General features: G+C 54.0%; 8 protein-coding genes across 8 annotated transcripts; 4 read left to right on the top strand and 4 right to left on the bottom strand.

Annotated features, from left to right (window-relative positions):
* Window positions 1-2,205: 2,205 nt before the first annotated feature.
* On the top strand, window positions 2,206-2,943 carry LY79DRAFT_90146 (uncharacterized protein). The gene has a single exon (XM_060565201.1). It carries the CDS (start codon window positions 2,404-2,406, stop codon window positions 2,857-2,859), a length of 456 nt encoding a protein of 151 aa, XP_060416718.1. The 5' UTR covers window positions 2,206-2,403; the 3' UTR covers window positions 2,860-2,943.
* An 85-nt stretch (window positions 2,944-3,028) lies between these two features.
* LY79DRAFT_588355 (uncharacterized protein) lies at window positions 3,029-5,918 on the bottom strand (the record flags this gene model as incomplete). Its single annotated transcript, XM_060560905.1, has 3 exons — window positions 3,029-5,178; window positions 5,230-5,433; window positions 5,489-5,918. 3 exons carry the CDS (start codon window positions 5,916-5,918, stop codon window positions 3,029-3,031), a joined length of 2,784 nt encoding a protein of 927 aa, XP_060416717.1.
* A 2,727-nt stretch (window positions 5,919-8,645) lies between these two features.
* On the bottom strand, window positions 8,646-11,448 carry LY79DRAFT_588354 (RNA recognition domain-containing protein; the record flags this gene model as incomplete). Its single annotated transcript, XM_060560904.1, has 3 exons — window positions 8,646-10,148; window positions 10,363-11,160; window positions 11,218-11,448. The coding sequence occupies 3 exons, from the start codon at window positions 11,446-11,448 to the stop codon at window positions 8,646-8,648; spliced, it is 2,532 nt and encodes an 843-aa protein (XP_060416716.1).
* A 722-nt stretch (window positions 11,449-12,170) lies between these two features.
* Window positions 12,171-12,887, top strand: LY79DRAFT_667713 (dynein light chain; the record flags this gene model as incomplete). The annotated part of the gene is made up of 7 exons (XM_060563424.1): window positions 12,171-12,219; window positions 12,289-12,311; window positions 12,370-12,403; window positions 12,472-12,506; window positions 12,572-12,598; window positions 12,665-12,734; window positions 12,823-12,887. The coding sequence occupies 7 exons, from the start codon at window positions 12,171-12,173 to the stop codon at window positions 12,885-12,887; spliced, it is 303 nt and encodes a 100-aa protein (XP_060416715.1).
* Window positions 12,888-13,324: 437 nt separating this feature from the next.
* Window positions 13,325-13,947, top strand: LY79DRAFT_90121 (uncharacterized protein). The gene is made up of 2 exons (XM_060565200.1): window positions 13,325-13,466; window positions 13,525-13,947. Exons 1-2 carry the CDS (start codon window positions 13,464-13,466, stop codon window positions 13,870-13,872), a joined length of 351 nt encoding a protein of 116 aa, XP_060416714.1. The 5' UTR covers window positions 13,325-13,463; the 3' UTR covers window positions 13,873-13,947.
* On the bottom strand, window positions 13,946-14,709 carry LY79DRAFT_89550 (uncharacterized protein). Its single transcript, XM_060565198.1, has one exon. The coding sequence runs from the start codon at window positions 14,475-14,477 to the stop codon at window positions 14,022-14,024; it is 456 nt and encodes a 151-aa protein (XP_060416713.1). The 5' UTR covers window positions 14,478-14,709; the 3' UTR covers window positions 13,946-14,021.
* An 809-nt stretch (window positions 14,710-15,518) lies between these two features.
* On the top strand, window positions 15,519-15,915 carry LY79DRAFT_545879 (uncharacterized protein). The gene has a single exon (XM_060557200.1). The coding sequence runs from the start codon at window positions 15,729-15,731 to the stop codon at window positions 15,900-15,902; it is 174 nt and encodes a 57-aa protein (XP_060416712.1). The 5' UTR covers window positions 15,519-15,728; the 3' UTR covers window positions 15,903-15,915.
* Window positions 15,916-21,057: 5,142 nt separating this feature from the next.
* On the bottom strand, window positions 21,058-21,602 carry LY79DRAFT_545871 (uncharacterized protein). The gene has a single exon (XM_060557199.1). The coding sequence runs from the start codon at window positions 21,289-21,291 to the stop codon at window positions 21,124-21,126; it is 168 nt and encodes a 55-aa protein (XP_060416711.1). The 5' UTR covers window positions 21,292-21,602; the 3' UTR covers window positions 21,058-21,123.
* Window positions 21,603-23,617: the final 2,015 nt, after the last annotated feature.

Here is a 23,617-nt window from a genome sequence, read left to right as displayed (position 1 = left end):
ACAGCGGTGGGAAGTGAGGTGCGCTCTCGGACAGGGGAATGCTGGGAAACTGGCCAAAGAGCATACAATACCGCCCGAGTGCCGGTGGGCCGGCCATGGGGTCGGACGGGGCATACTATGGGACGAAGAAGAGGGTACGTTTCTGATGGGAGGTCTCGGGCGCCAGTCAAGCACGATGCACGAAAGGCCCCGTGGTTGATGTTTGACAAGGAACGGCAGCGGTTGAAGTGGACGTCTTGGCAAGGTCGAGGTGGTGGCGCCTTGAAGGTCGGGCAGACGTCGTGAGCACTGGACGGGAGATGGCCTAGGCTACGGGATATCGAATCGTCCTAACGTCGCATCCGGCGCGCAGGTGGGGTACGCAACGGGGGCCAGATGTACCAATTGGTCCGACCCTCGTGGGATTGCACCGATCTTGGTACACCAGGTGCTGCTCTGTCCTGGCGCGTGTGGCTCGGTGTGGGCAACGAATGCCGAAACCCGTATCCGTACTCTGCACAACCTCTCTCTGCTGGCTAAAACGGGTGAGTGGGAGACTTTAGCCCCCATGCTTCAAAGCAAAATACCGGTAGGTATCTTGAACAAGGGGGACCCACGCCCCTCTCCAAGAGTACCTAGACAGGCCTCGATGCACCTCATCCAGTCAACCATGTCCATGCGGCCCCTGCTCGAAATACGCGAGCTCCAGACGCAAGGGTCTTGCACCACTTTGACTGGCAGCGAGCGCGCTCTGCACGTTGACGGCGCCTGCCAAAATTGGCACCTCTCACCCCATCCAAGACTGCCTGCCTTCCATTTCTGCTCGTTCCACCACCGATGCGCCAACGCCACTCCCTTCGACTACCTTCGTCGTCACCTTGCTTCGTACACGTACCTCGCCTCATCTATTCGTACGAAACGTGGCTGTCAGGCCGGCCCGGCCTCGTTTACTTACCGTTTTGCTTTGCCGCGCCGCCTAGAAACAAGGGTCTGCCAGTCTACTCGATTGGCCACCGTTGGCGCAGACAACCGCCTGGCGGGGCCTGCGTAATTGGGCTGCACCAGGGATAACGATGCTGTCCGGGTGACTACCATGCTGACCAGTGCTCCATCGCAGACCTCTCTCATTCCAAATCGGAAACCCGAATGCTTCGCCGACGCACCTCCCCCAGCCAAGAACCCCCATGTGTCTTGCCGCGGACGGAGTCACGGATAGACTAGGTGTTGATTTACCTAAATTGGAACACCGACCTACATAGTACATTGTACTTCAAATCCTGCACCAGGGATCTTCATGAGCTACGGTGACGGCCACCGGCATGAAGATCTTGATCAACACCGGCGAACCCAAACGGACCACTGTCTACTCCGACAGGCAAGTCAAATGTCCGCAGCCCACCAAGGATATCCGCCTGCCTACGGTAAAAGCTTGTCATTGTACATAGTACATAGTATGTCTGGACGGCGTCTAGAAGAGTGGAATGCAACCCAACGCGAAACACAGGCCCACGCCACCTACCTTGCACCATGCATGTCACCTACGCCTCTGAGCGCAATGCACTGAATATGTCAGTTACCAGGCAATATCCCAGCAAGTCTACAATGGCATTCTGCCCGCTGGTCAGAACACACAAATCCTATTTGTCTCATCGTCTGTGCGCCTCCCAGTCGTCCTCGCTTTTCTTTTCCCCTTCCCCTGCTCCGCTGTGAAAGTCAGTCGCGGCACGACATCTCTGGGAGGGGCTCCATACCAAATCACGGCTGAGGCTCAAGCCAGATGGCGCTTGCTCTACCGCCGCAAGGATTGCGACATTTAATTGACCGCCAGTGCAACTTCGACTCTGCGATTGGCTGGGTCGCGGATCAAGCACGCGGCTGTTCGGTCCTTTCATCCATCTTTGCCACCACTCCCGCCATCACTTATGTGTACGCACCTCGGTCAACGCTGTTCAGACATGCATCGTTTCATCTGCAGCTGCCGTTCACATTGTTCAGACCACCCTCGCAACCTTCGTCCGTCCTAACCTAGGATAAGAGGAAACCCTGCGAACATCATCCGCTTGCCCACTGATCGCCCTTACCTGAGCACTCACACTGCATAGCGGAGAAGAAGGGGAAAAAAAACCATTCACGTGCTCTCCTGTGGTCTCGTTGCCTCATGCTGTTCCGCGTCTCGTTATTTTATTCTGAATGAAACATGCAACTCAACGTCGCAGTTGCCGGCAATACCAGCACCGTTATGTCCGGGCGCTATGGCGATAATGGAAGAAGAGTCCACCACATTCGCCTATATAGGCCGGACAGCCGCCGCGATACCCACAACAATGCGAAGCGAAGAAACACAGAACCACTTTTTGGGCAATCGTGGTGGTGTGTATACAACGTATCACAAAACACTGGTCTTGGCATACAGGGGGTCATCTGATGTTTAAACTTCCATCACCTCAAACGCTGATGAGAAAAAAAAGTTGCTCTCACCCGGGGAACCCCCGAGCGTGGGGACATGAAAAGGCATTCCATCCATTCGCCTTCTGCCGCCTCTATTCTGAGCGTTTCATCTCATCCCTCAACCAAGCCCTCTGGACCATCCCAACCCATCCCGCAGGCGCGGATGATGACGGGAGAAACATCCCGTCTTGTCGGACCAATGTAGCCGTGATGTGGAAACCGAGGCAAGATTTGTCTTCTGTTTTCTTTAGCCTAAGCTCCACAAGCACACCCTATACTAACTCCACAAAACAGAATTATGGTATCAAAGGGTGTCGTTTCTTTCCAGTAGTATATCAAATCACGGTTTTCCCCCACCTCCATACAATATACCCCCTCCCTCCCCTCCAACTTTTTCTTATAAAAGGGGTTTTTTTAGTGTTTTTTTTTTAAAGCGTTTCACTCATGAATCGGCCGTCAGTCATCCCACCCACCCACCCACCTTTACCTTACTCGCATGCCCGCCGCATACAAGTATCATACAAAGCTCTGGAATAATGAGAGACACGTTTCTAGAGGCAGGTCATACTGTCTTCCATCTTGTAGCCACTTTGTGAACGTTTCATTCCCAGCTTCGGTGTCCGTGACCGCTTTCATCCATCACAGCTGCTGGTGCTCGGTGATGCACCAGCTTCTGGATTGCTGTAGCAGGATAGTTCTCCCGGTTCTCCATGTCGAGACTGTTGGAGCGCGCCCTCTTCCTCCCGGATATGGGCTTGAGCGGGGTGATTTGGTCCAGCGAGGGTAGCCCGCGCTGCTGGTCAATAGGCGACCATCCGGACCTACCGTCCGTGCCGGCAACGGCAGCAACTGCCGAGACGGCTTGGGCCCATGGCTGATGGTTCCACGTCTGATGATGGTCCTTACTCTCTGTCCAGAGGTTGGCGTTTGCTGCGGCGCTGCGCTGGTTCTCGTTCTGCCATTGCTGCGTTTTTGTGTCCGAAGCCTCGTTCCAGCCGTTCCAGTGATTGAGACTGTGGAAAGACGACGTCGCGGTGTCCCAATCGGAGATCCCTTCGACCTCACCTTCGTCGTACACACCGACGCCGACGCCGTTTGACACTTGAATGCCTCCCGTCGCCGACAGGAAAGGGTCAGCGGAAGCGGAACCCATATCGGTGACCAGAGTGCTCTGGCTATCCATGGAGCTGGTGCAGGCTGCGGCGAGGAAGTCAAGTTGATGATGATGGTGATGCGACCCGCTTGCCAGCTCATGGCTGCCATCGTAGCTGCTCGCATACGACGAGTGGATTGATGCCGTTGGAGGAGGCGTCGCCAGCCCGTGTGAGAAGTTGTCCATCAATCCAAGTGTCCCAGTGGATGCTAGGCTAGGCAGCTGACCAGACATGGAGACGGGGTCCCAGGCCGAGGTCAGGTTATCGTTCATGACGGCGGCGAGTTGATGAGAGTATGGAGGTGTTGGGGCCATAAGTATATCACGGCCAGGGGCAGCCGCGGGGTTGATGCATACGTTCTGCTGATGGGCAGAAGAAACCGGATCCAGAGCCGTGAGGAACCGCCAGGTCGTGCCGGGCGGGTTGAAAACCCGCTTAGACCGACCACCGCGTCGGGACGCAGTGCTCTGATCCTCGTCTTCCTCGTCAGCAGGCTTTCTGCCCTTTGGAGGCACCGGCTTCTCGAAGATGGGGTTCCACTTGTCGTCGAACGCGTGGATTGTGCGGAACTTCCATAGGATGATGCCACGGCGCGTCCACGCGCGGCGATCCGAGCTGTCAGGCGGACTAGACCACAGCTCCTGGAACATGCCGACCTGCTGGATCAACTCGGCTGTGGTTCTCTCGGCTTCGAGCGCGGCGTCTTCGGCAGCCTTGGCCCTATCCTCGTCATCCTCGATCTTGGCTTTGTTCTCCGCGGGCTCAAGATAGCCTGCGCATGTACTGAGGATGCTGGCCCACTCGGCCGCCGGGAAAGGAACGCGGACGTCCTGCCTAGGACGGCTGCGGCAGTCACACTCAAACTTGTTCTCTTGGCATCCGGGTCGGTGGGTGTACTGAACTCCCACCTCGCTCCTCTGCTCGACGATCAGGGGGTCGGTGTCGGCACGGCGGAGCTCTTCTGGGCGTGCCAGCTTCGTGACGCACTTCCAGCGATGGTTCTGCAGTGCTGGCAAAGATATGCTCAGCTCGACGAAGCCGTTGAGCTCCGAACCGGCGGGAAAGTTGCTACGAGGATGGATTTCTAGTGTAACAGTCATCTCCAGGATGTCGAGCCATTTGTTATCGCGGATGGCAAACTCAAGCGACTCGTATAGAGGCGGGAACTTGGCCTCCCATTCTTGTGCCAGTTCGGTGACGGCGGCGGATTCTTTCTGGGACAGTTCCTTGTTATACTCATGCAACAGGATGCTACCATTAAGGCCTCTGGAAGCTCCATCCTCCTTGTGAATGTTCTTCTCCAAGTGGGGATAGTAGCTCTTGTCAAGAGGTTTGCCGTGGTGGTCGTAAATCTCGCCGTCCTCGTCCATTCTCACGTTGTTGGAGGCAACGAAGATCCAGGCTGTCTTGGGTCTCATGACCACCAGGGAGTCCATGGCCAGAATCTGCGCAAAGTATTTATAATTGGGACGGACATCCGGAAGACGACCTTCAGCAAGGGCGATCAGAACTGGGTTGTCCTTGAACGAGGCAACCTCCATGTTGTCCTTGAGACGGGCCTCGCTTTTGTCGGGGTCCTTTACAAAGAAGAAGTGGTCTGGGATGATGTTAGCTATCGATGTCTGTATATAACTCATGTCTGACTTACAGCACCGGTGCTTTTCAAACATTTTCTTGACGACTTGAATGTGACTTGATACCTGCTTCCTCTTCCGCTCCTCTGCTTTCTGTCCAGGTTGCAGGCTGCAGCAGTACGCGATCCAAAGGTACTCGCTGATGAGCATGTTACGTCCAAATTGCTTGCCCTGCATGCTGTACTTTTTCCTCCCCATGTGAGGGATAATGAGCAGGGCTAGACATCGCATCAGCAAGGGTGGTACCGTGTTACTCAAGGTGGAAAATCTTACAATCGAGAAAGGCATCTTCCAATACCCGAGGCCAGATCTGTTTCTCGTTTGGGTCCTTCTGATCTTGCTTGTCACGGTAGGGTCGGAACTCGGGAGCATAGTAGATAGGGTTGATATCAGGCCGTGCCCGTCTGGCCATGTGGAGGGCATCTGGCCTTCGCATGCTACCGCTGGTCCTGTAATCAGCACCGGCCTGAGACGGCACAATGGGTGGTGTAGGTATGCCAGTCAAGCTAGGAGAGAATAAGCCAAGGGGGCTATTGCGGCATGATGATACGAGGCTGCCCAGATGAGAGCCGGCCGGCTGGGCGTTACCATTCGACTCCTTCAGGGGCTGTCTCCCCGTCGGCGTGCATCGTCTGCTGTCGTAGCTGTAGACGGGCGAGGGCGAGTAGCGTTGAGACGGGAGCATTGGACGCGGGTGCTCCATTTGTGCGTTTCTTGGGTATACAGTGTTGATCTTGTGTTGCTGGGGATTCCTCTGAAGGGTGATGGTATGGGATTTGGTTGATGCGTAGAACTTTTTCCGTTCTTGTTCTTCTTTCTTTTCCAACGGTAGACAGTTCGACTGGATTGTAAACGGATTCCTTGACAAGCACGGAAACCTTGATTGAAAGAATGGAAGGAAAGTTAGGAGGCAAAAAGGATAAGTGAAAGGAATGACTGTTCAGGAATTCCGTGACGGGGCAGGCAAGGGTTTTGTTGCTAAGTGAGGCGACTGCAAATGCTCGATCTACCGCGTGATATGCTCCGGGGTTATGAGTTCCTCGTGGCAAATTTCCTCTCGAGAAGGACTGGAATGGGGGGTAATGATGGTAAAGTTAGCGTTGGGATGGTATTTTCTGATTAGGAAAAGGACAAAGATGAAAGGAGCGTGTATCTGATTTCCACAGCTTTGGAAACTGCTTTGAAAGTGCCTCTCTATTTTGATCTACTGGTGCTGCTGGGCAAAAGGATAAAAAGTAAAGATGGTGGGAGAGGAAGAGAAGAACTTGGAGAGCTTGAAAGGAATGAGACTGGCATGGGACGTACGTCAATATAAGTTCCTGAAGTCAGGTACACCCGCTCCAAGGTCTGGTAGAGAGGAGGCGAGGGAACGAACGACATCGATGGGCAGGCTTATCCACAAAGCCCGTAGCTTTCCGAGCGAGAGGAAGAGAGCGATGGGGTGACCTGACAGAGTGGGTGCATGGTGAGCTTGTGAGAGGCTATCCGTTTGGTTCGGCACCCCGGGTTCCAGACGGATGGCAACACATACGCCCCCTTCCTAGCCCTCTACTTCATCATACGTCTCGTCCATTCCCCGGGTACGAATGTCAACATCTCCCAGCCCTGTCCTCCTTGGAACAGTTAGACACAGAGCATGTGCTTCCGTAGGGTTCCGTCCGAGGCTCTGGACTGCGAGACGCCTGCGAACCATACCCCTCTGAGCGGGGTGGATGGCAGGTGTCACTTTGCGCCAAAGCTGTTGGAGTGGAAAATAGGGTCCTGGGTGAGCAAAGGGATGGCGGGGCCGATGGCAAGAGACATTCAGAAAGAGGTAACTCTAGGACTAGAAAGGCACGTAAAGAATTATAGACACAGAAAGCTCTGGCAAGCTAAGTCGGATGGGGGATCCGAGAGTGGCTAGCCAGGGTGCCAAGGGAAAGACCAGCAAGCAAGAGAGAGAGGGTAAAAAGTGGTGAGAAGCTTTGAAGTAGGGACGGTGCTGGGTGGGCGTGCTTCTGGGCCGGTAGGGAGGAGGGTCGTCATAATGGCAGATCTAGCGATGGTGCAAGGCTCAAATCTGACTGAAATGACTTGGCAGCTTAGAAGGAATGCACCCTCGAGGCAGGCGTTGGCCAATACCGAAGGCCCAAGATGGGCTGGATGGGCTTTCCCCTTCGCCCTACAACTACTAAGTAGTCTAACTATACACGAACGTCTGTTAGTCTGACAAGGGACATCCCCACATGGCGAATATCGTTGGAACTATACAAGCTGGAGGGGTGAACGAATCGAGGGCGCCGAAATGCAAGGGGTTGGTCCAAGGAACGTTTGCTGCCAATTCGGGTAAGCTGCGATTTCTGGGTCCAGCAAGTACCACCAAACCCACCACGCCTCATTCAGAAATGTCCAACTGCTATCATATCCACTGGAAGACAGACGAGGCTGGGACGAGAATGAAAATGGACAAACTTCAACTGTTGATGGGGCTTTGAAGGTTTCTCAACACGGTGCTGGCTTAAGACCTCTCTTTACCACAAAGTTTCCAGATGAAAAGTACCGAGCGGGGAAGAGAGAAGAGATGGAAAGCAGACACATAATAGAAGAAAGGGAATAGTACACAAGGACCTTGGCATGCTGCCCAAATTAGAAAGAGACAGAGTACCGAGGAAAAAATATGTGCATTCCTGCTTTGCGGGTCAAGGAGGCGACGAGGGACACATAGTTAGGTAGACAGAGTTCGTCCAGCTAGACCGGGCAGGCAGAAAGAGAAGGGCAGATGACAGGCAGAAGCTCTCCAGCCTCTATACTTTCCCGTCTCTTCGCCCTCGGTGTCTATTATGACCCGGCCAATGTTGAAGCGCGGTTGCGAGGCTGTTGCCATACGATGACTCGGTGCATTGGGCAGAGCTAAATAGCACAGGCTGTAGTGAGCTGCACTCGCCCTCCGCAACCCCACCGACCGTTTAACACAAAAACCTCCTGGCTTCCGTCCTCGCCGCCGCGGGTAATGTGTGCCACGGAGGAAAGGCGCCCTCAATAGCGGGACGGTTTATTTTTTAGACGAGGGGCGCTGGAAGGGGGGGGGGGGATTGATCGGAAGGGTGACAAGGGGTGGACAGTGATCCGAATCGCGGGGCAAGGGATGAGCGAGACAGACTTACATACAGAATTACAGCTGGATGGATAGCCACTAGAACCAGAAGCTAAAGAAAGTGACATCCCCTACAGAGGGCAAAGAGGAGAGTGAAAGGGGGAACAGGCAGGGCACATGCTTGTCGACTGGTATCAATGTCATGTCACTTGCAGGAAATACTCGAGAATGACGTGGCGGTGGTGTAGTTGTCTGTAGGAAAGCTCGGTATAGCATCACAGTGTGATTCCAGAGACACATATTGGATTTGCTTCTATTTTCTCCTTTTGAGTTGTTGATGTTTCTCAACCCCTCCTTTCACATATCCATTTCGTCGACGTTGTCGCCTCCGATGTTGACTCTCTTCCTGTTCTGGCCCATGAGCTGCGAGATGGCGACCTTGTTGACTTGCCCACCGATCTTTCGCTGCATCTTGGCAATCTCCTCCTCTGCATCGACGGCCTCGGCTTCTGCGTAGTCGAGGACCAGCCTGCGGCCCAGCAAGTGGGTGTCTCGCAACGCGTTGAGCGCGTTTTCGGCCTCTCGGGGCGTGACAAACTCGGCAAAAGCAAAACCCCTTGTCGAATTGCCGAATTTCTTGGGCAGGCGCACCGCCCTGAGCTGGCCGTAAGTACCGAAGAGGGTGCGTATGTCCTTCTTGGTTGCTTCGAAGGGCAAGTTTTTGATGATGATTTTGGTCCGTTGCCCAGCTGCCTTGCGGGCCTTGTCCTCCCGCCGGCGTTCCTCTGCAGCATCCTGACCCTTGTGCGAACCCTTGACGGCAAGAGTATGACCCTCGAGGACGAATCCATCCATAGTCTTGAGCGCCGCCTGTGCTTGCTCCTTGGTCTTGAAGATAACGAAGCCGAATCCCATACTCAGCACTTGCCCCGGCTTCTTGGGGTCCATCTTGGTCTTCACTCTCGCGGACACAAAGCCGTCCAACGGTTTGAACGTCTCTGCCAGCTTCTCCGTGGTTGTGGAGAAGTTGAGGTTCCTGACAAACAACGACGTAGTTTCAACGTCAGCCTCACCCTGCTCATCCCGCCCCAAGAGTTCCGTAACACTGAGTTTTTGGACACCGGTGGGTCGATCCTCCTTGCCCTGCGTCATGTCTATCGAGGCGTCATTCTTGAAAAGATCCTTGGGACCCTTCTCGAGAAACAGCACAGTGTCTTTGATGCGCCTGTATGCGAGCTTGGCGAACGCCGCCTTTGCATGCGCTGGCTGCGCAAACTCCACAATGGCAATGGTACCGCTAGGCGGCATCAACACCCTCAGGACGGTGCCGTGCTCCTCAAACATGGTTCTCAGCTCTTCCATTGTGGTTCCGAACGGGAAATTCTTGACTAGGATGGTTGTGTCGCCCCGCTTTTGCGACTTGAAGGCATCGAGATCTACGCCGTTCGACACAAAGTATGCTTTAGTCTCCTGGATGATCGACGTCTCGGCGATGGCCTGCTTAACACCGGCATCTGCCGACGTGTGATCCAAAAGCTCCGATTTGGACACACCCAGACGACTTGCCACCGAGGCGTTGACTGCGTCCTGGCTCATGTACAAAGAATTCCAGTTGAACGTGCTAGAGGCAGCCTGCGCCTTCTTGCGGATCAGGTTCTGCTTTTTCAAGGGCAACTTTGAGATTGCAAACTCGTCCAGCCCGGCATCACGCTTGCCCTCAGCAGGCAAGACGTGCAAAAGTCGCCCTTGAAAAGTCTGACCATCCGTTGACTGGAATGCGGCAACAGCTGACTCGCCACTCATGAACTGTACCATGGCAAAGCCCTTGCTTGCGCCTGCAGCAGTGACTGGTAAATGTACCTAACAGGAGATTAGCAATCTGAGTCCAGTCCTTTGGTTCATGTGTGCAGCTGAGAACGCAAATCATTTTTTCAGAAAGTCGAAGCATCTACTAAAATACCGATCCAAGGTTCGCATCAACCATCATTTGATGTAAGCTGTCCCTATCTGGATTCATCACATGATTGAATGGCAATTGAGTGGTACAGAACAGGATGAAAAGCTTGTTACTTACCTCTTGAAGTTCTCCGTACTGTCCAAAGTGCGTCTGCAGGTCCTCCTCGTTAGTACTAAAGGGCAGGTTCCTAACAAACAGTCTAGCGTTTCGCTTGATGGTGGCGAGGGTGTCGTTATCCTCGACCTTGCCAGAAAGGGCCGAGTCATCCTCAGCAGCAGCCCCACTCTTGGCATCGCCGCTCGTGGGCAGCTCAGCAGCCTTTGCGAGCTGCTTTTGCTGTTCCGCGGGTGCACATCCGAGTGGCTCTCTCTCAGTTTGTTGGGCTGGAGGTTGGAGTACCTCGTCGTCATCCACTAGATCCAATAACCGGTTCGTCCTTGAACGAAGCCAATCATCGTCTGTCGTGACCAGAGGGACGGAAGCCTGTTTTTGAGGCGCGTCGTCCGTAGACTCAGGAACAGGAGCAGCGTCAGGCATCACCTCATCCTTCTCTGGCGTAGGCATCGAACGTTGCTCTCCCTTTGGCACCTCCCTCATCTGCCGTTTCTCAGGCCGAGCAGGGATAACCTCATACTCATCGTCACTCTCGCCATCTTGGAGCAACTTCTTCTGCTCCTTGGCTGCGACAGGGTCCAAGACATCTGGCATATCATTTGCAGCGTTCTTACTAGGGCCCATGACTTGCAAGAATTCGCGTAGCTTGGGGTCAGACTCATCCAAATCCTCGCGTTTCCGCTTCTTCTTTACATCCTTGTCTTCGTCGCCGGGTGGCGGAAAGGCAGCCGAGTGTGACAGAGTGGCCAAAGGCACATTACCGGTGGCCCCTTTGGAGTGTTGGAGGGCGGGATCTGCAATCTGGAAGAGGGGAATAAGCATATGGGGTTCAAGTTGTTTAAAAGAGTCTAAACATACTGGCCTAGCGAGTTCCACATTGATCCTCGACATGCGGATATAGGATCTGTTGAAGTACTTAACCGCCTTGGCAGCAACCTCTGGTGTCTTGTATCCAACGTAACCAATTCTTCTCTGGGGGATGACCTTGACATCCGTAACTTCACGACCTCCCGCTGAAAAGTGTTGCCGGAAATCGGCCTCCGTGATCTTGGGTGGAAGTCCTCTGACAAAAATACGAGAGGTCTCCATTGTAGTAGTAGAGGCGGCAGTGGTAGCAGCCATTGCGAAAGGGGGTATCTCTGAACAAAACACAAAAAAGTTTGCAATAGTAAGAATGGAAGATTATGAGCTTGGGTGCTCGAAGTGGTTGTGGCGGCTATAAATGCAGGGCCATAGTGTCGTGTGGAAGAGACAGAGAGGAGGGATCTTGAAGGATTTGTTGCCATTCAAGAAAGAAACTGCACTTTACATTGAATTTTTTTTCCCTTCTTCCCCCTTCCGCCCCATCGTTATCGCTATCAACATGTGACCAGCCCCGCCTTTCATGTCAACGTTGTTTGTTAGTGTAGCATGCCACCTCGGAAGGAGCTATGGCCCGTGCGGTCTGGCAACCCAACTACGACTCAACTGGAATGGAACCTTTTCCTGTCGCGAGCACTTGTCAGGCTTTCTCAAAACACGCGACACACATCCCGAAGAACCTCGTCAAGTAAGCCGTTTATTTTGTTTGGAGCCTTCTAAGGTAAGTATGCGCATTCTAGTCCTGGCCCTCTTGAACTCAGCTAATCGGCTCAGCATAGCCTCTCTCCACATAAGTGAGTTTACCTTGGCGATCGAAGGCTTAGCAGCAGACGAGACGGAGGAAATGGGGCTTGCCCGAGTTCTGCTGTACAAACGAAACTGACACCTGTCCCGGTGCTGATAAGATCGCGCAAACAGCAGGCATATCTGCAACATCACATATCATCGCAATGGCCGACGCCAAGAGCACCTCGCCTGCCCCCAGGGAGAAGTTGGAAGGTCTGTTATGACAGCAGAGCAATCTGCTATCCTGATATACAACAAGTGCTAACGCAATTGTGGATGTAGCCCAAGTCAAGAGCGCCGACATGGTGAGGATCGCCCATAATTGAGTACTGTGATCCCTGGATGCTTACCGACAGTCTTCAGACCGACGACATGCAGCAGGAGTCAATTGAAGTCGGTATGTAACGTCATCGTTTGGGAAGCCCCTCCGCTAGACCCCGCCATATACTGACGACCCTTCTACAGCCCAGGAGGCCATGGCAAAGTTCACCATCGAGAAGGTGCGCAATTTCGGCATGTTCTGCGTCTATTGAGAACGTCTTATACTGACACTGGCTGTGACCAGGATATTGCCCAGCATATCAAGCGGACCGTTAGTCCAGCCTGGCCTTGTCCACCTTTTCGATTACGATCAACTGCTGACTTATCGCGGACATAGTTTGATGAACGTAAGGGCCCTACATGGCACTGCATTGTCGGTCGCAACTTTGGCAGCTTTGTAACCCATGGTACGTTTGTCGAGAGTTTACATTTTGGTCCACCTGGACGGGTACCCTTATCCTTAGTCGAAGCTGGAAGCTGACCTCGTCGATACAGAAACTAAGCACTTCATCTACTTCTATCTCGGTCACTGCGCGATCCTCCTCTTCAAGACCCAATAGGCAGCGAATGCCCAGAGTGGCGAAGAAAAAGCCGATAGAACAGCTACCAACCGACGACCACTGTCTAACTACTTGCGACCCTTCTGCCCAAAACGGAATGTCACAAATATGGTATACAGAGCAGAAGCATACGGGGAGTTGGGGGAACCACCATCGAATGGCCTGGTATGGAATATTGGGGGACATGAACTTGTGCACAAAAGGCGCGTGGGATTTCTTACCGTTGAGGGACGGAGAGGTGGACGAAAATGCTGGCTGCAAAAGAGAAGTCGAAACGAACGCTTCGTTCAGTCCTTAGACCTACTCTGCACCTTTGTTGGGCGGCGTTTTGGCCCTATTAGTGATCAACTCGATCCAGTTCTTATTGCACAGCTTGGCTCCTGTTAGAAGAGTGTCTAAGTTGCCCCTGGCCAACCCTTTCTCTACGATCCACCGTCAAATCAACCCAGCTCCGAGCAGGAGAGCACGCATCGCAGTGGGAACACCAGAAGAGCTACCTTTGACTTGGAGGATTCTGTCGATAATGCCGTACGCACAACAGAGTGGCCTGTACTGGAATAGGCTTTGCTTTCCACCATGGTACGGTAGGTACGGCAGCTTCCTTAATAGGACTACGCTCAAGTCGAATCGCTCACAGAATGGTCCACAGAAAAGCCCAGCCATAAAGTCTGTGTATGTTTGGATGAACAGACAACAACTGCATGTCCCTTTACACGAGCTCGACCACGAGAGGCATTCGGAGTCGGTGCCTATTCCACCGTGTTCCCAACATCACATGCCAATCATGCCGAGAAACGACATCCTCGATCGCCCTCAGCTCCCGAAAAGAAGAAGTTCGCACGCAGCCAGCATCCTGTCCATGGTGAGGGAACCGCAGTCGACATGCCGTTTCAGACGGGTTCCTCTAACGGCACTGGCCAAGCTCATACCTTCCACCTCAGATCAGCCGCCAGTCGCCCCCAGGACCGAAGGCCATGCTAGATAGGGACGACGGCAGCAAATAAGAAATTACGCATCACGATTTTTTGGTGTTTGTATTGCTATCTTCGCATATGCAGGCTCTGGGGTGTTTCGGACGGGTCGCATCAAGAAACGTCTGTCGGTAAGGACGAAGATAACTTGTTATTGCTATTGCTATCGTCCAACCTCACTGTCCAGCGCAGGCGAAACGGGGCCCATGCCACTTGGTCTCAAGTTTTCTCGGACCCCTTGTTTAATAGCAGATATAGGGATTGGCGGTCTCCATTTCACTTTAAGTGATCCAGCACGCTGGGTAACGGCAAAAGGGGATCCCCCCGTCCGACCGGCGGATAAATCATCTATATATGGCGGCGGCGGTGGCAGCACAACGGCAGCAGCTCTCTTCTGAAGCACAGCGCAGCGCAGTAGAAGGAGGATCGACCGTTCCCGTGCCCACTCCCATCCCCATCCGCTTGGTTTCAACCACGAACAGGCCTCTAGAGCAAACCCCAAGAGAGGTCGACCCTGACAGTCCCTAGAGGACGCACACGGAGTTTTGAAAGCCAGCAAAGAAAAGAGAAGGGGGGGGGGAAGCAAAAAAGGCAACAAAAAAAAACAGGGGGGATACATCCGGCAGCACCGGTCGTTGTGCCGCCTGGAAAGCCGAGCTGTCGTGCACGAGGCAGTGTCCTTCTAAACCACCTGCCGCATCTCCGTCTCGTTCCGCGATCTCCACATTACCCGAATTGGGCAGTTTGGGGTAACACTGGAAGTGGCTTTGAAGGCTGCCAGGCACATACATAGGTAGCATGATTACCGGTAAGAAAGCAGCCCAGCCGTTCAGGTTCCTGTCAGGTACCTCCCTTGCCATCAGGGTACGTACCCAAGGATAAGCCCTTCCCACCTGGCGCCAGAAGCGGGCTGACGGTCCCCTGGGCGCGCGCGCGCGCGCGAGAGAGAACCAAAAAGGGCGAAGAGGAAGACGTGCGCTAAAGCCCAAAGTGGTATCCCACGCACTACGCAGGTTTCTTGCTGAAAGGCGAAGAGGAGGAGAGGGGGTGCCAGCTCAGCCCGCCCGCTCTGCTTGGCGGCCGATGGCTGGCTGCTCCCGGATCGACACGAGTGTGGGATGGGCAGCAGATTCAACGGGGATCGTTGAAGGGCGGTGGAGAGCGGCGGGTAATTGCCCTGAGCTGATCTGCGAGGAAGAGTTGACGAGCTTGCTTTCCTCGCATGTGCGTCACGAAAATCAAATCATTTTTCTGTTGACCGTCTGCAGCTCAAGCTCAGTCCGGCGATGCAACGAGGCCGAAAGGAACGCACGACTCAGCTCCTCCCACCCGGGAAAAGTTCCCGGCGGGAGATTCTACACTAGTACGGAGGATGAGTCCCAGCACTCCCCCCAAGCTAGACATATGGTTGGGGGGAGACTCCTCTACGACCTACCACAAGTTTCGTTTGACGGCTACACTATGCCATTCCGCAATCCCATCGCAAAGCGTGGAGACTTGTATGGGCAAGGATGATTTGAGGTCGGAGGTCATGGTGGATGCGACTTGGTTCGGCCGTCGTCGTCGTTGCTTCCCCTCTCCAGAAGCCTCAACGAACTTGAGCGTCTGTGGTAGAATCGAGGTACATATACATCCATGCACGCACCAAGTATGACGGAGCATCGCTGCTGGAGGCGGGGCGGGGTAAGCCCAATGGTGGCGCCGGGGTTCCAACTCAATTCATCAACTCGGATGTTCTTGCTGCAGATGAGCTGCGCAGATTGATCCGAATCATACATCTTTACGGCTGTTTTCGAGTCACATGGTTGGCGGGAACGGAGCATCACCGACACCAGCGGCCGGACACCATTCCAGGGTCCTGGTGTAGGGGATGGATGACCTGGACGATCAGGGCCCGGATCGAGTGTCGGGACGGAGGGTTATGCTAATGAAAGGATACAACCTGGATGGGCTCCCGTTCCCCTCCTGGATGACCTATGTTCCACCATATACTTGCTCGGGCAGCGACATTCGAGGCTTCTTGTCTGTGAGTTGGAGAGGGTGATTCCTCGCATCTTCGACCCGGGTTGACTGCTTCGGAGCAGAAGCAGCCCGGTTCGTTTTATAAGTCGGCTTATCCGCCCATCTTCCCACGAAAGAGCCCGAGACTGGCCGGTCTTGCCCGAACCCCCCCGGTGTATCTGGACTAGGTAGTTTGAAGGTTCCTCTTATGCATTAGTCTCCCTCCCAGCCCGCACCCATCGGCATCGGTTCCTCGCTGTGTATAGCCTCTCAGTGTAGGTCAGCACTCATCTGATGGTGTAACCTATTTGGCGAAAAAGGTGTGACCCAGATGTCTCACGCTTCCTTGCTCTGGTTGGCTTGGCCCCAAATTATGTAGTCGAATAACCGAGTCGAGTTGACGGGAAGCATCCGATGGCCTAGAGCAGTACCATCCTTCCCAGCCTGGGCCAATTGCACAAAAAAAGGTCCTGATTGTTCGTGTGTAGTGGCAGTCGGCACTTGGAGGCTGGGGTCATTTGAGGAGGTACTAGTAATGAGTTGAGGAATGAGGCACCTGCCAAGTGTATTATGCATCTCTCGCCCCCATTTCTACACAGTGCGTGTGTGGTACAATTATTCCACATGATGTACTCCCACCAAGCGGATGGCAAAGGACAGGGATGCTAAACAGGTAGGTGGAGCAAGTCGGATGCAAGCTGTACGTACGGAGTACCATAGTTACCATAGTACAAAAACTACCTGCCCCAACATCTGCTTCGTAGCAATGTCTCTTACATCTCTTATTCAACCACCTTGGGAGTTAACATAGGCACCTCTAATGTGTGTTGCAAGTGTGTACGTTTCTGTCAATCGCTTTCCGGGCCAATCTGCTTTCTTGGGAGTTTCCAATGGCACGCTGTTAGGCAACCTTTGGTAATTCGAGTCCTCTGAGGAATCGATGGCGATCTGATTACACTTGCTTCGAGAAAGCCTAGCGGCGACCGGGCAGTAAGTTGCACCGGATGGCAGAGGTGTTAAGCAAGGTTCACGTTACAATTTCTCAAGGCACATACGAATGCCAAAAATGAAGGCTGCCGGCTTCTGTTGCTTTTCGCCAGGTCAGTTCAACATCGGACAACTCGGAAAACCGATGGCATCTGTACGCGCTGCGATTGATCTGCTATTGAGCGGCTTAGGGGAGCTGAGGCGACCAGTATCGTGCGATTCCGTGAAAGATATTGTACATAGTTGCCCTTTCCAGTCGTACACTAGCTTAAGTAAGTAGTGTCTGATCCTCAGCTCGTCGCGAGGAGAACACATTGACCTTTCGCAGGTCAAGTAGAGATCATATTACCAGGCTAATAGGCGCTTGCCCGAATTATTCTTGTGTTGCCGCTGGTAGCGGGTTTCTATTCTTGCTCAGCAAGGGGGACCGCGGGGTGGGGTGTACATGGGCGAGAATGTCGCCGAGGAGCCTGGTACTGGCCGGCGGGCTAGACGTGTTTCTGGTTTCCCATCGCAGGATATGTATGACTGGGTGTTCAAGTTGATTGTGTTCCCTACAATGAGGCTGGCGGCATCAACGGAGCGTTGGCGCCATATGAATGAAGATGTCTAGCAGTAAACACTCCTGGTGCCATGTTCGCCCTGGACGCTCGTCATGCCATTAAGCTTACCCGTGATTGTTGCTAACGTGTGTGAAGGCGGTTCTTGTCAAGATTTGTTAGTGAGCCAGCGCAAGACAGATGATCCATGTTTTTCAGCACAGAGAATACCATCGATGGAGAGACCAACCCAAAAGTCATGCCCCAAAATCCGGCCGCACAGTCAGGAACGAGGGGCTCAGTGATTGATTGGCTGACTGGGAAGTCAGGGGAGGGCGGGAACGCCGGGCCAGGCTGGTTTGGTGCGATAGGCTTAGGTGAGACGCAAGGGATCGTCGATTTGTTCGTCGTTCTGTCTTACACCTTCCAGTGCAGAAGACAGGCGGATGGCACTAACGCAAAGTCCAGTTGAAGCCATGCGGTACGTGCTGGCGATTGCCCAGAGCGCTGGGTGCTTGCGGCTCGCAATACGGTGGTATTGGTGTGTGCGAGAGCTGCCGAGTGCCTGTGTAAGTCGAGAGGTACATAATTGATTACCTGGCGGTTGCCGAGGACTGTGCTCATGGGTAGGTAGCACTTAGGTAGGATTACTTTCTATTTGTTGATGGCGCCAAGACACTGCATGAGGTACCTGGCATGAAGTGAGTTACCAGTCAAGTGCCTACCCACCCGTCAAGTTCGTCACGCAAGAGCGTCGTGGCAGGTGCTCTGGCCTTGCGTTCTTCCCCGTTCAATGAAGCAGCAGCAATTGAGAGCCTGCATCACCCGCTTCCGCCTTGTTGGTCTCGGCCGAGTCCAAATGGGAAGTCCACTCTGTTGCCCCTTCTTCTTCTTCTTTTTCTTCAAGGTAGAGACAGGAGGCAAGGTAGGCGCCAACTACCTTGCTGCCTATGTCGCTAGGGAAAACGGCAAAGAAAGAAAGGGCGTGTTTCAGGCAAGGTTGAGACACCAAGGTGCACCGACCGAGACGTGACAACCACAAAAGCACAGTCTGTATGGCAGGCAAGCAAGCAAGCAGCCAGCTGCCATCTGCCTTTTCTCCTAAGTTAGACTGCGAACCAAATGGAAACTACAGCTAGCCTGCATGTGTGCTACATACCTACCTACCTACCTACGGTACCTGGGTAGGTAGGTAAGTGGACGACCAACCCGTGACCGAGGATGGGCTCGTTGCGACTAGTTGTAAACATCACGTTGCCTCAATTACGCCTTGCCTTGCACCGGAGCTGACAGCAAGCAACACGACCAATGACGGTAGACGGAGGGCGATCCCGGAAGTGACTGCACGACGATCAAGGTATTCGTCATCAAGTCAGGGCGCCGTGGGCTCTGAGTCTTGTGTGACGTTCGGCGGGTGGAGCTTGCGATACTCAACACTCTTGGTACTGGGTATGCCGTGTCAAACCCTCCAGAACGATGAATCAACAAGTCGGTATGGGCAAAACCAGCCGATCCATGAATTCGAAGCATGATCCGGTATCCCGCACCCCCATTCATCCCACAAACCATCAAAGTCTCTTTTTAGGCTTCGGGGAACGCTATCACAGAGAGGGAATGGGCCCGAAAATGGGCCCAATTTCCTCTGTTAACCCCCAAGAAAGAAACCGAGTGGGTCACCGAGAGTTGGCAGCGTCCAGTTTCCGTTGGCCAGTCATTTATTGCAAGGAGCTGTGTCACTGTGTGAAGCAACAGGGGGGGGCGAACGACTCGCCATGGAAAACGTCAAGACAATTACAGGCGGGTCGTTCTGCGGGTAGCCCGAGTATTTGCGTGGCAGGGAGTGGTTCATGCCGGAGAGATTTCTAGGTTTTGTTATTGTTCGATCTCTGCGAGAGGTTGTCTGTGATCATTTAGCGTCGCCGTCGATTGGAGTGGTGCTTTCTTTTTCGTCATTCCGGGGAATCAGACCAGCTGCTCTCAAGACTTTGGAGGCGTCATCGAGAAAAGAGCTGACTGGACCACGCGCTTGCCTGACCATGAGCGTGGGCTTCCCTACCTCCACAGGTACATCGTAGTAGCCAGATGTGCAGGGATACTCAAGGTACAACAACGTCAGGCGTCACAACAGCTGCCCTTCAGGTACTTGTTCCGGACTGGCTGGTGCACAACTACGAGTACCTGCCTATGTAGGTAGGTGCGAAGTATCTGCTCCGTACCTACTCGTAGTTAGATACCTAGGTAGGCGCGAATACCTACCTCACTGGGTCGGTACCTTGGCTAAGCAAAGTACGTACCGCCGTCTCGGGGCTAGCCAGGTATCGGGCATGTATCTCTGGCGCAGACTATAGCCTGTCCTGGGTCTGAAGGATACCCAGGCTCTACGACAGTTTGAGGGTGGGTGCACTGAGCTTGTAGTGGCTAGTGGCCACCCTGCCGGGCTTCGACAAGAAGGCAAAAGTCGCCTGTGTTTGTGATTGATAATTAATTGCTGACCCGGTATCCGGGGAAGAATCTAACGTTGCCGTAGAGGAGGTGAGCAGGCATCATGTTGCCGCTTGGTGTCTTGCGAATGCTTTCCACTCGAGGGAAGTCGAAACGAACAAAGAGGATCGACGAGTCAGAACGGGGAACGCAACCCAGACGTGGGTATTCGGGAGGCTTCTGTGCATCTTTCTTTGCTTCGCTGGCATTGCAAGGCGAGGCGGGCTGACGACTGTACCGCCGGTGGCTGCTGTTACACCACTCATATTGGCGCCGGCTGACCTCACCTTGCCTGATGCTCCTTGGCTTGCCCTTTTGCGACCAGAACGTGGCCAGTGACCGTAACAACGTTGTGCGCAGCAACTGGTGCGTGCCTGACGAGGGAACCCTCCTAACATTCCAACACCGCCGCCATGCCACCGCCCACGCCGTGCCCGCGTTCGGCTGAACTGGCACGCCAGCAATACATGTACGTACTGCAACTGTCGTGTCGCTGGTCGCCGCAGTCATCGATATATGACTGGTTTCGTTACGGCCCAGGAAAGGGAACATGAAGTCTGGTGAATTAGACGGTTGGCCTGTTGCTATGAGCTTCGAGTTGGCCCCGGCCAAGCCTCCTAGGAAGATCGAAATGCAAGGTGTTGTGCCTATTGTCGATGTGCAGCCAGCGGTTGAACGAGGGAGGGGAACGACCACGCGGAAGCAGTCTACCTATGTCGTCAAGGTCGCCTCGTCCTTCGAACGGAGTCACGGACGGGCGGATGGTGGTACCTGACCTTCTCATGCTGCAGCTGGTGCGGATCTCAGGCGGGTCCATATGGAGACGGTCTCGCTTGTGCTGTCACTTGATTCACCGGCCAGGTGCCCCAGCGTCAGCAGGTGAATGGATTGCTTCCCGCCTCGGGGCGACGACTCCGTGTTTGTGGTACCGGTCACTGGCATAACTCGAATGATTCCCAAAGATGAGCGAGAGGCCTGTAGACGACACGTTTGATAGGCTGCGCCCCTGTTTCGCAGAGTCAGCTTGGCTGGCTGAAGGGAGGCCAGGAAAGAAGCAATACGATCTGGCATAAAGACGTTGGCGTCGAAAAAGAAATGAATCAAATCATAATCAAAAACCAGCAAAGAGAAAAGACGGCAAACCCAAAGGTGGGTGCATGGGGGAAACACCCGAGGGTTGAAACGAGACAAACATGAAGCGAATGTTGCTGCCTTTCATTCTGGGTGTTGCAGCTCCGCCCGCCTGCCGCCTTTCACTTACCCGCCAACCGCCAACCGTTCTGCAACAAAGATTGCTCTTGCAGCGCTCTTTACGGTCAGTCCAGCGGCGCCCAAGTGGACGGGTGACGATGTGCCGGGGGCGCGGGAGAATCGAACTTTTGGTTGCAGCCACGAGGTCATGTACCGCTGCAGTATCGGGCACATCTTGGAGAGAGAAAGTGGGTCTGTCTGGGCTTGGGCATCGCCGAAATAATAGTATACAAGCACGCCGACGGCAAGGTACCAGGACGAGACACAACCCCATCTCCCACCTGAGTACCTACGGATACCTATTGCGCTGCACGAAGTACTGTAGCACCGAAGTGGATCGGATTCGTCCCTACGATTACAAGTGTGATGCTGCCGACCGAGGGAGGAATGCAGCCAACGGGCGGGTTGGATCAAGCATGTGCGCCATCCCAATTATCTCTAGCAATGGAGTGCCGAAATTACTTGTACAAGACTTAGTGGCCTCCTCCGTCGCATTCTTCCTCTAATCATGTATTGCACGTTCGCGGGTGCAAGCATATCCGTGTCCCAGCTAAACGGATGGAAATGCCTTGCAGACAGATGCAGCAGCGGAAGGACCATGGTCGGACCGACGATTGAAGGTAGTGAACATGTAACCATGTTACAGTTGAGACGGAGGGGCGAGGGCCACGTTCGGGTGGCAGATCCGCTAGCTGCGGTCGACCTGGGACTAGGACCTACCTAGGCAGACAGAGTTGGACAACGCGGTTTTGTCCTCGAGGGTGCCCCCCCCCCCTCTCCTCCCCATCCAGTTCCCATTAAGGTTCGCGGCCGTGTGTCAAGTTTGGACGGATAGCCCGTCAGTCAAACAATTGGAAGCAATGAAGCAGCCAGGCTTTCTCTCCACCCCATGGTACCTAGACGGCGAGTGCAGAGCGCCTTAGTAATTACTCGATGGGATTGTTGCCCTTTGCCCATCCAATAGGGGTGGAATATTGCATGATGTTTCTATCCCCACACGGTAGAAACATGAATCAAAGATGCTGATCCAGAAGGATATGGGCAGCTCATGGAAACGGCGAGACAAAGCCTAATAGAGTCTGAGGGTTTGTCACATGCTGCCCGCTCCCGGATCCCGTTGAGCGAGCAACTGGTCAGCAAGTGCGATTTGTCTCCCTCTTCTCTGGCGGTTTATCATGACAAAAAGAAAGCGATGAAGTCTCAGGAGACGAGTCACAAGGGCCCAACGAGTGGGAACAGGAACCTTTGTGGGACTCAAGAAGGAGGAAAGGATATATAAAAACAAAAAAACGGGTGGATGCGAATACTACCTACCTTTACCCTGCTTGGGACGGCGAGGTATTGCTTTCGCTTTGTTTTCGGCTGCGGTGCAGCCAAATCGGCGTGTTCGTCTCACTAGTAAGTGGGTATTTGCTGCTTGGGGCGTGTCTAATAGTTTATTCTTCATTTATTACGCTTTCTTCATGGGCTTTTTGCTGTCAAGCGTCATGCTGTCAATTGGACCTGCACCGCGTAACCGGCAGACGAGGATTATGGATTGATGCTATGGAACGAAGTGAGGGACCGGCGATTGCCTGTCATCGGATGCAATCCCCGGTTGCCCCCTCCCTCTCTCCCCCGGCCGAGTTGTTGTTGCTGTCGTACCCTTTGCCAATGGCACGATAGCCATTCCCGTGGGTTGGTTCTGGCCCATTTATTGCCCACGCTATCGAGAACCCCGGGTGGTGCCTCTTTGGCGGTGTTGTGTTGTCTCGCTGCCACCGTTCAATGTCTTTGCCCTTGTTCATGTGGCGCCGCGGCTGCGCGACGGGGCTGGCTCTGGCCGATGAATCAGAACAGCCCCTCTCTACTCAGCAGCCAGAAGAGCCCCAGGAACATCTTGTCCAGCCAGCCAGTCCGTCGGTCCGTCCGTCTCACCCTCTGTCTCTGAGGGACGAGGGGACCGGCCGGTTTTCCTCTCTGGGCTGGCCAGTGCTGAACGCGGTCGTTCCTCGAGCGGCACGCAGACAGAGGGGAGGCCAGAACCCGTCCAGAATCGAGGGTCTTCCTCACTCTCAGTCCTTGCTCTTCTTTCGACTCCCTTGGGACTTGGGGTCCCTCTGTTCTTCCTCTTGAGGCAGGCCGACTAGGACTAGGTGCTTTAGTTAGACGTTCCCTTCTCGTGGATCCCGACACCACACCGACCACCCCTGTCGTACCCACCAGAAAGGTCAGAGGTATCAGAGGTACCAGCACGCCGACCAGCGTCCCCTCCCTCGCCCCCGACGGATTCTTCATCCCAGCCAGTAATGGCCGCCGGTTGCCCAAGAGATCGAACTCAGGGCGGGTCCCCTGCTTCCTCTTTTGCTCAGTCACTCAGTGTGCCTACTCTCTCCCCTCCCTCATGGGTACTGGGAAACTCAGTTGATGAACTCAGCAAAGTATATGACATGTACCCGTTATTGGCCAGCCGTGACACCCTGTCTCGCATGGGGGCTGGGTACACGGCCTCTACCTACAT

This window comes from Colletotrichum navitas (genome assembly GCF_030913465.1).
Source record: "Colletotrichum navitas strain CBS 125086 chromosome Unknown LY79scaffold_14, whole genome shotgun sequence".
Classification (NCBI taxonomy): Eukaryota; Fungi; Ascomycota; class Sordariomycetes; order Glomerellales; family Glomerellaceae; genus Colletotrichum; species Colletotrichum navitas.
The sequence above is the reverse complement of the archived record's forward strand: the minus strand, read 5'-3'. Positions and strand labels throughout refer to the sequence as shown.

Coding starts and splice junctions, on each gene's coding strand:
- LY79DRAFT_90146 (XM_060565201.1), top strand. CDS start 2,404: ATGTTTAAACTTCCATCACCTCAAACGCTGATGAGAAAAAAAAGTTGC.
- LY79DRAFT_89550 (XM_060565198.1), bottom strand. CDS start 14,477: ATGTATCCCCCCTGTTTTTTTTTGTTGCCTTTTTTGCTTCCCCCCCCC.
- LY79DRAFT_545879 (XM_060557200.1), top strand. CDS start 15,729: ATGGATGACCTGGACGATCAGGGCCCGGATCGAGTGTCGGGACGGAGG.
- LY79DRAFT_545871 (XM_060557199.1), bottom strand. CDS start 21,291: ATGTGCCCGATACTGCAGCGGTACATGACCTCGTGGCTGCAACCAAAA.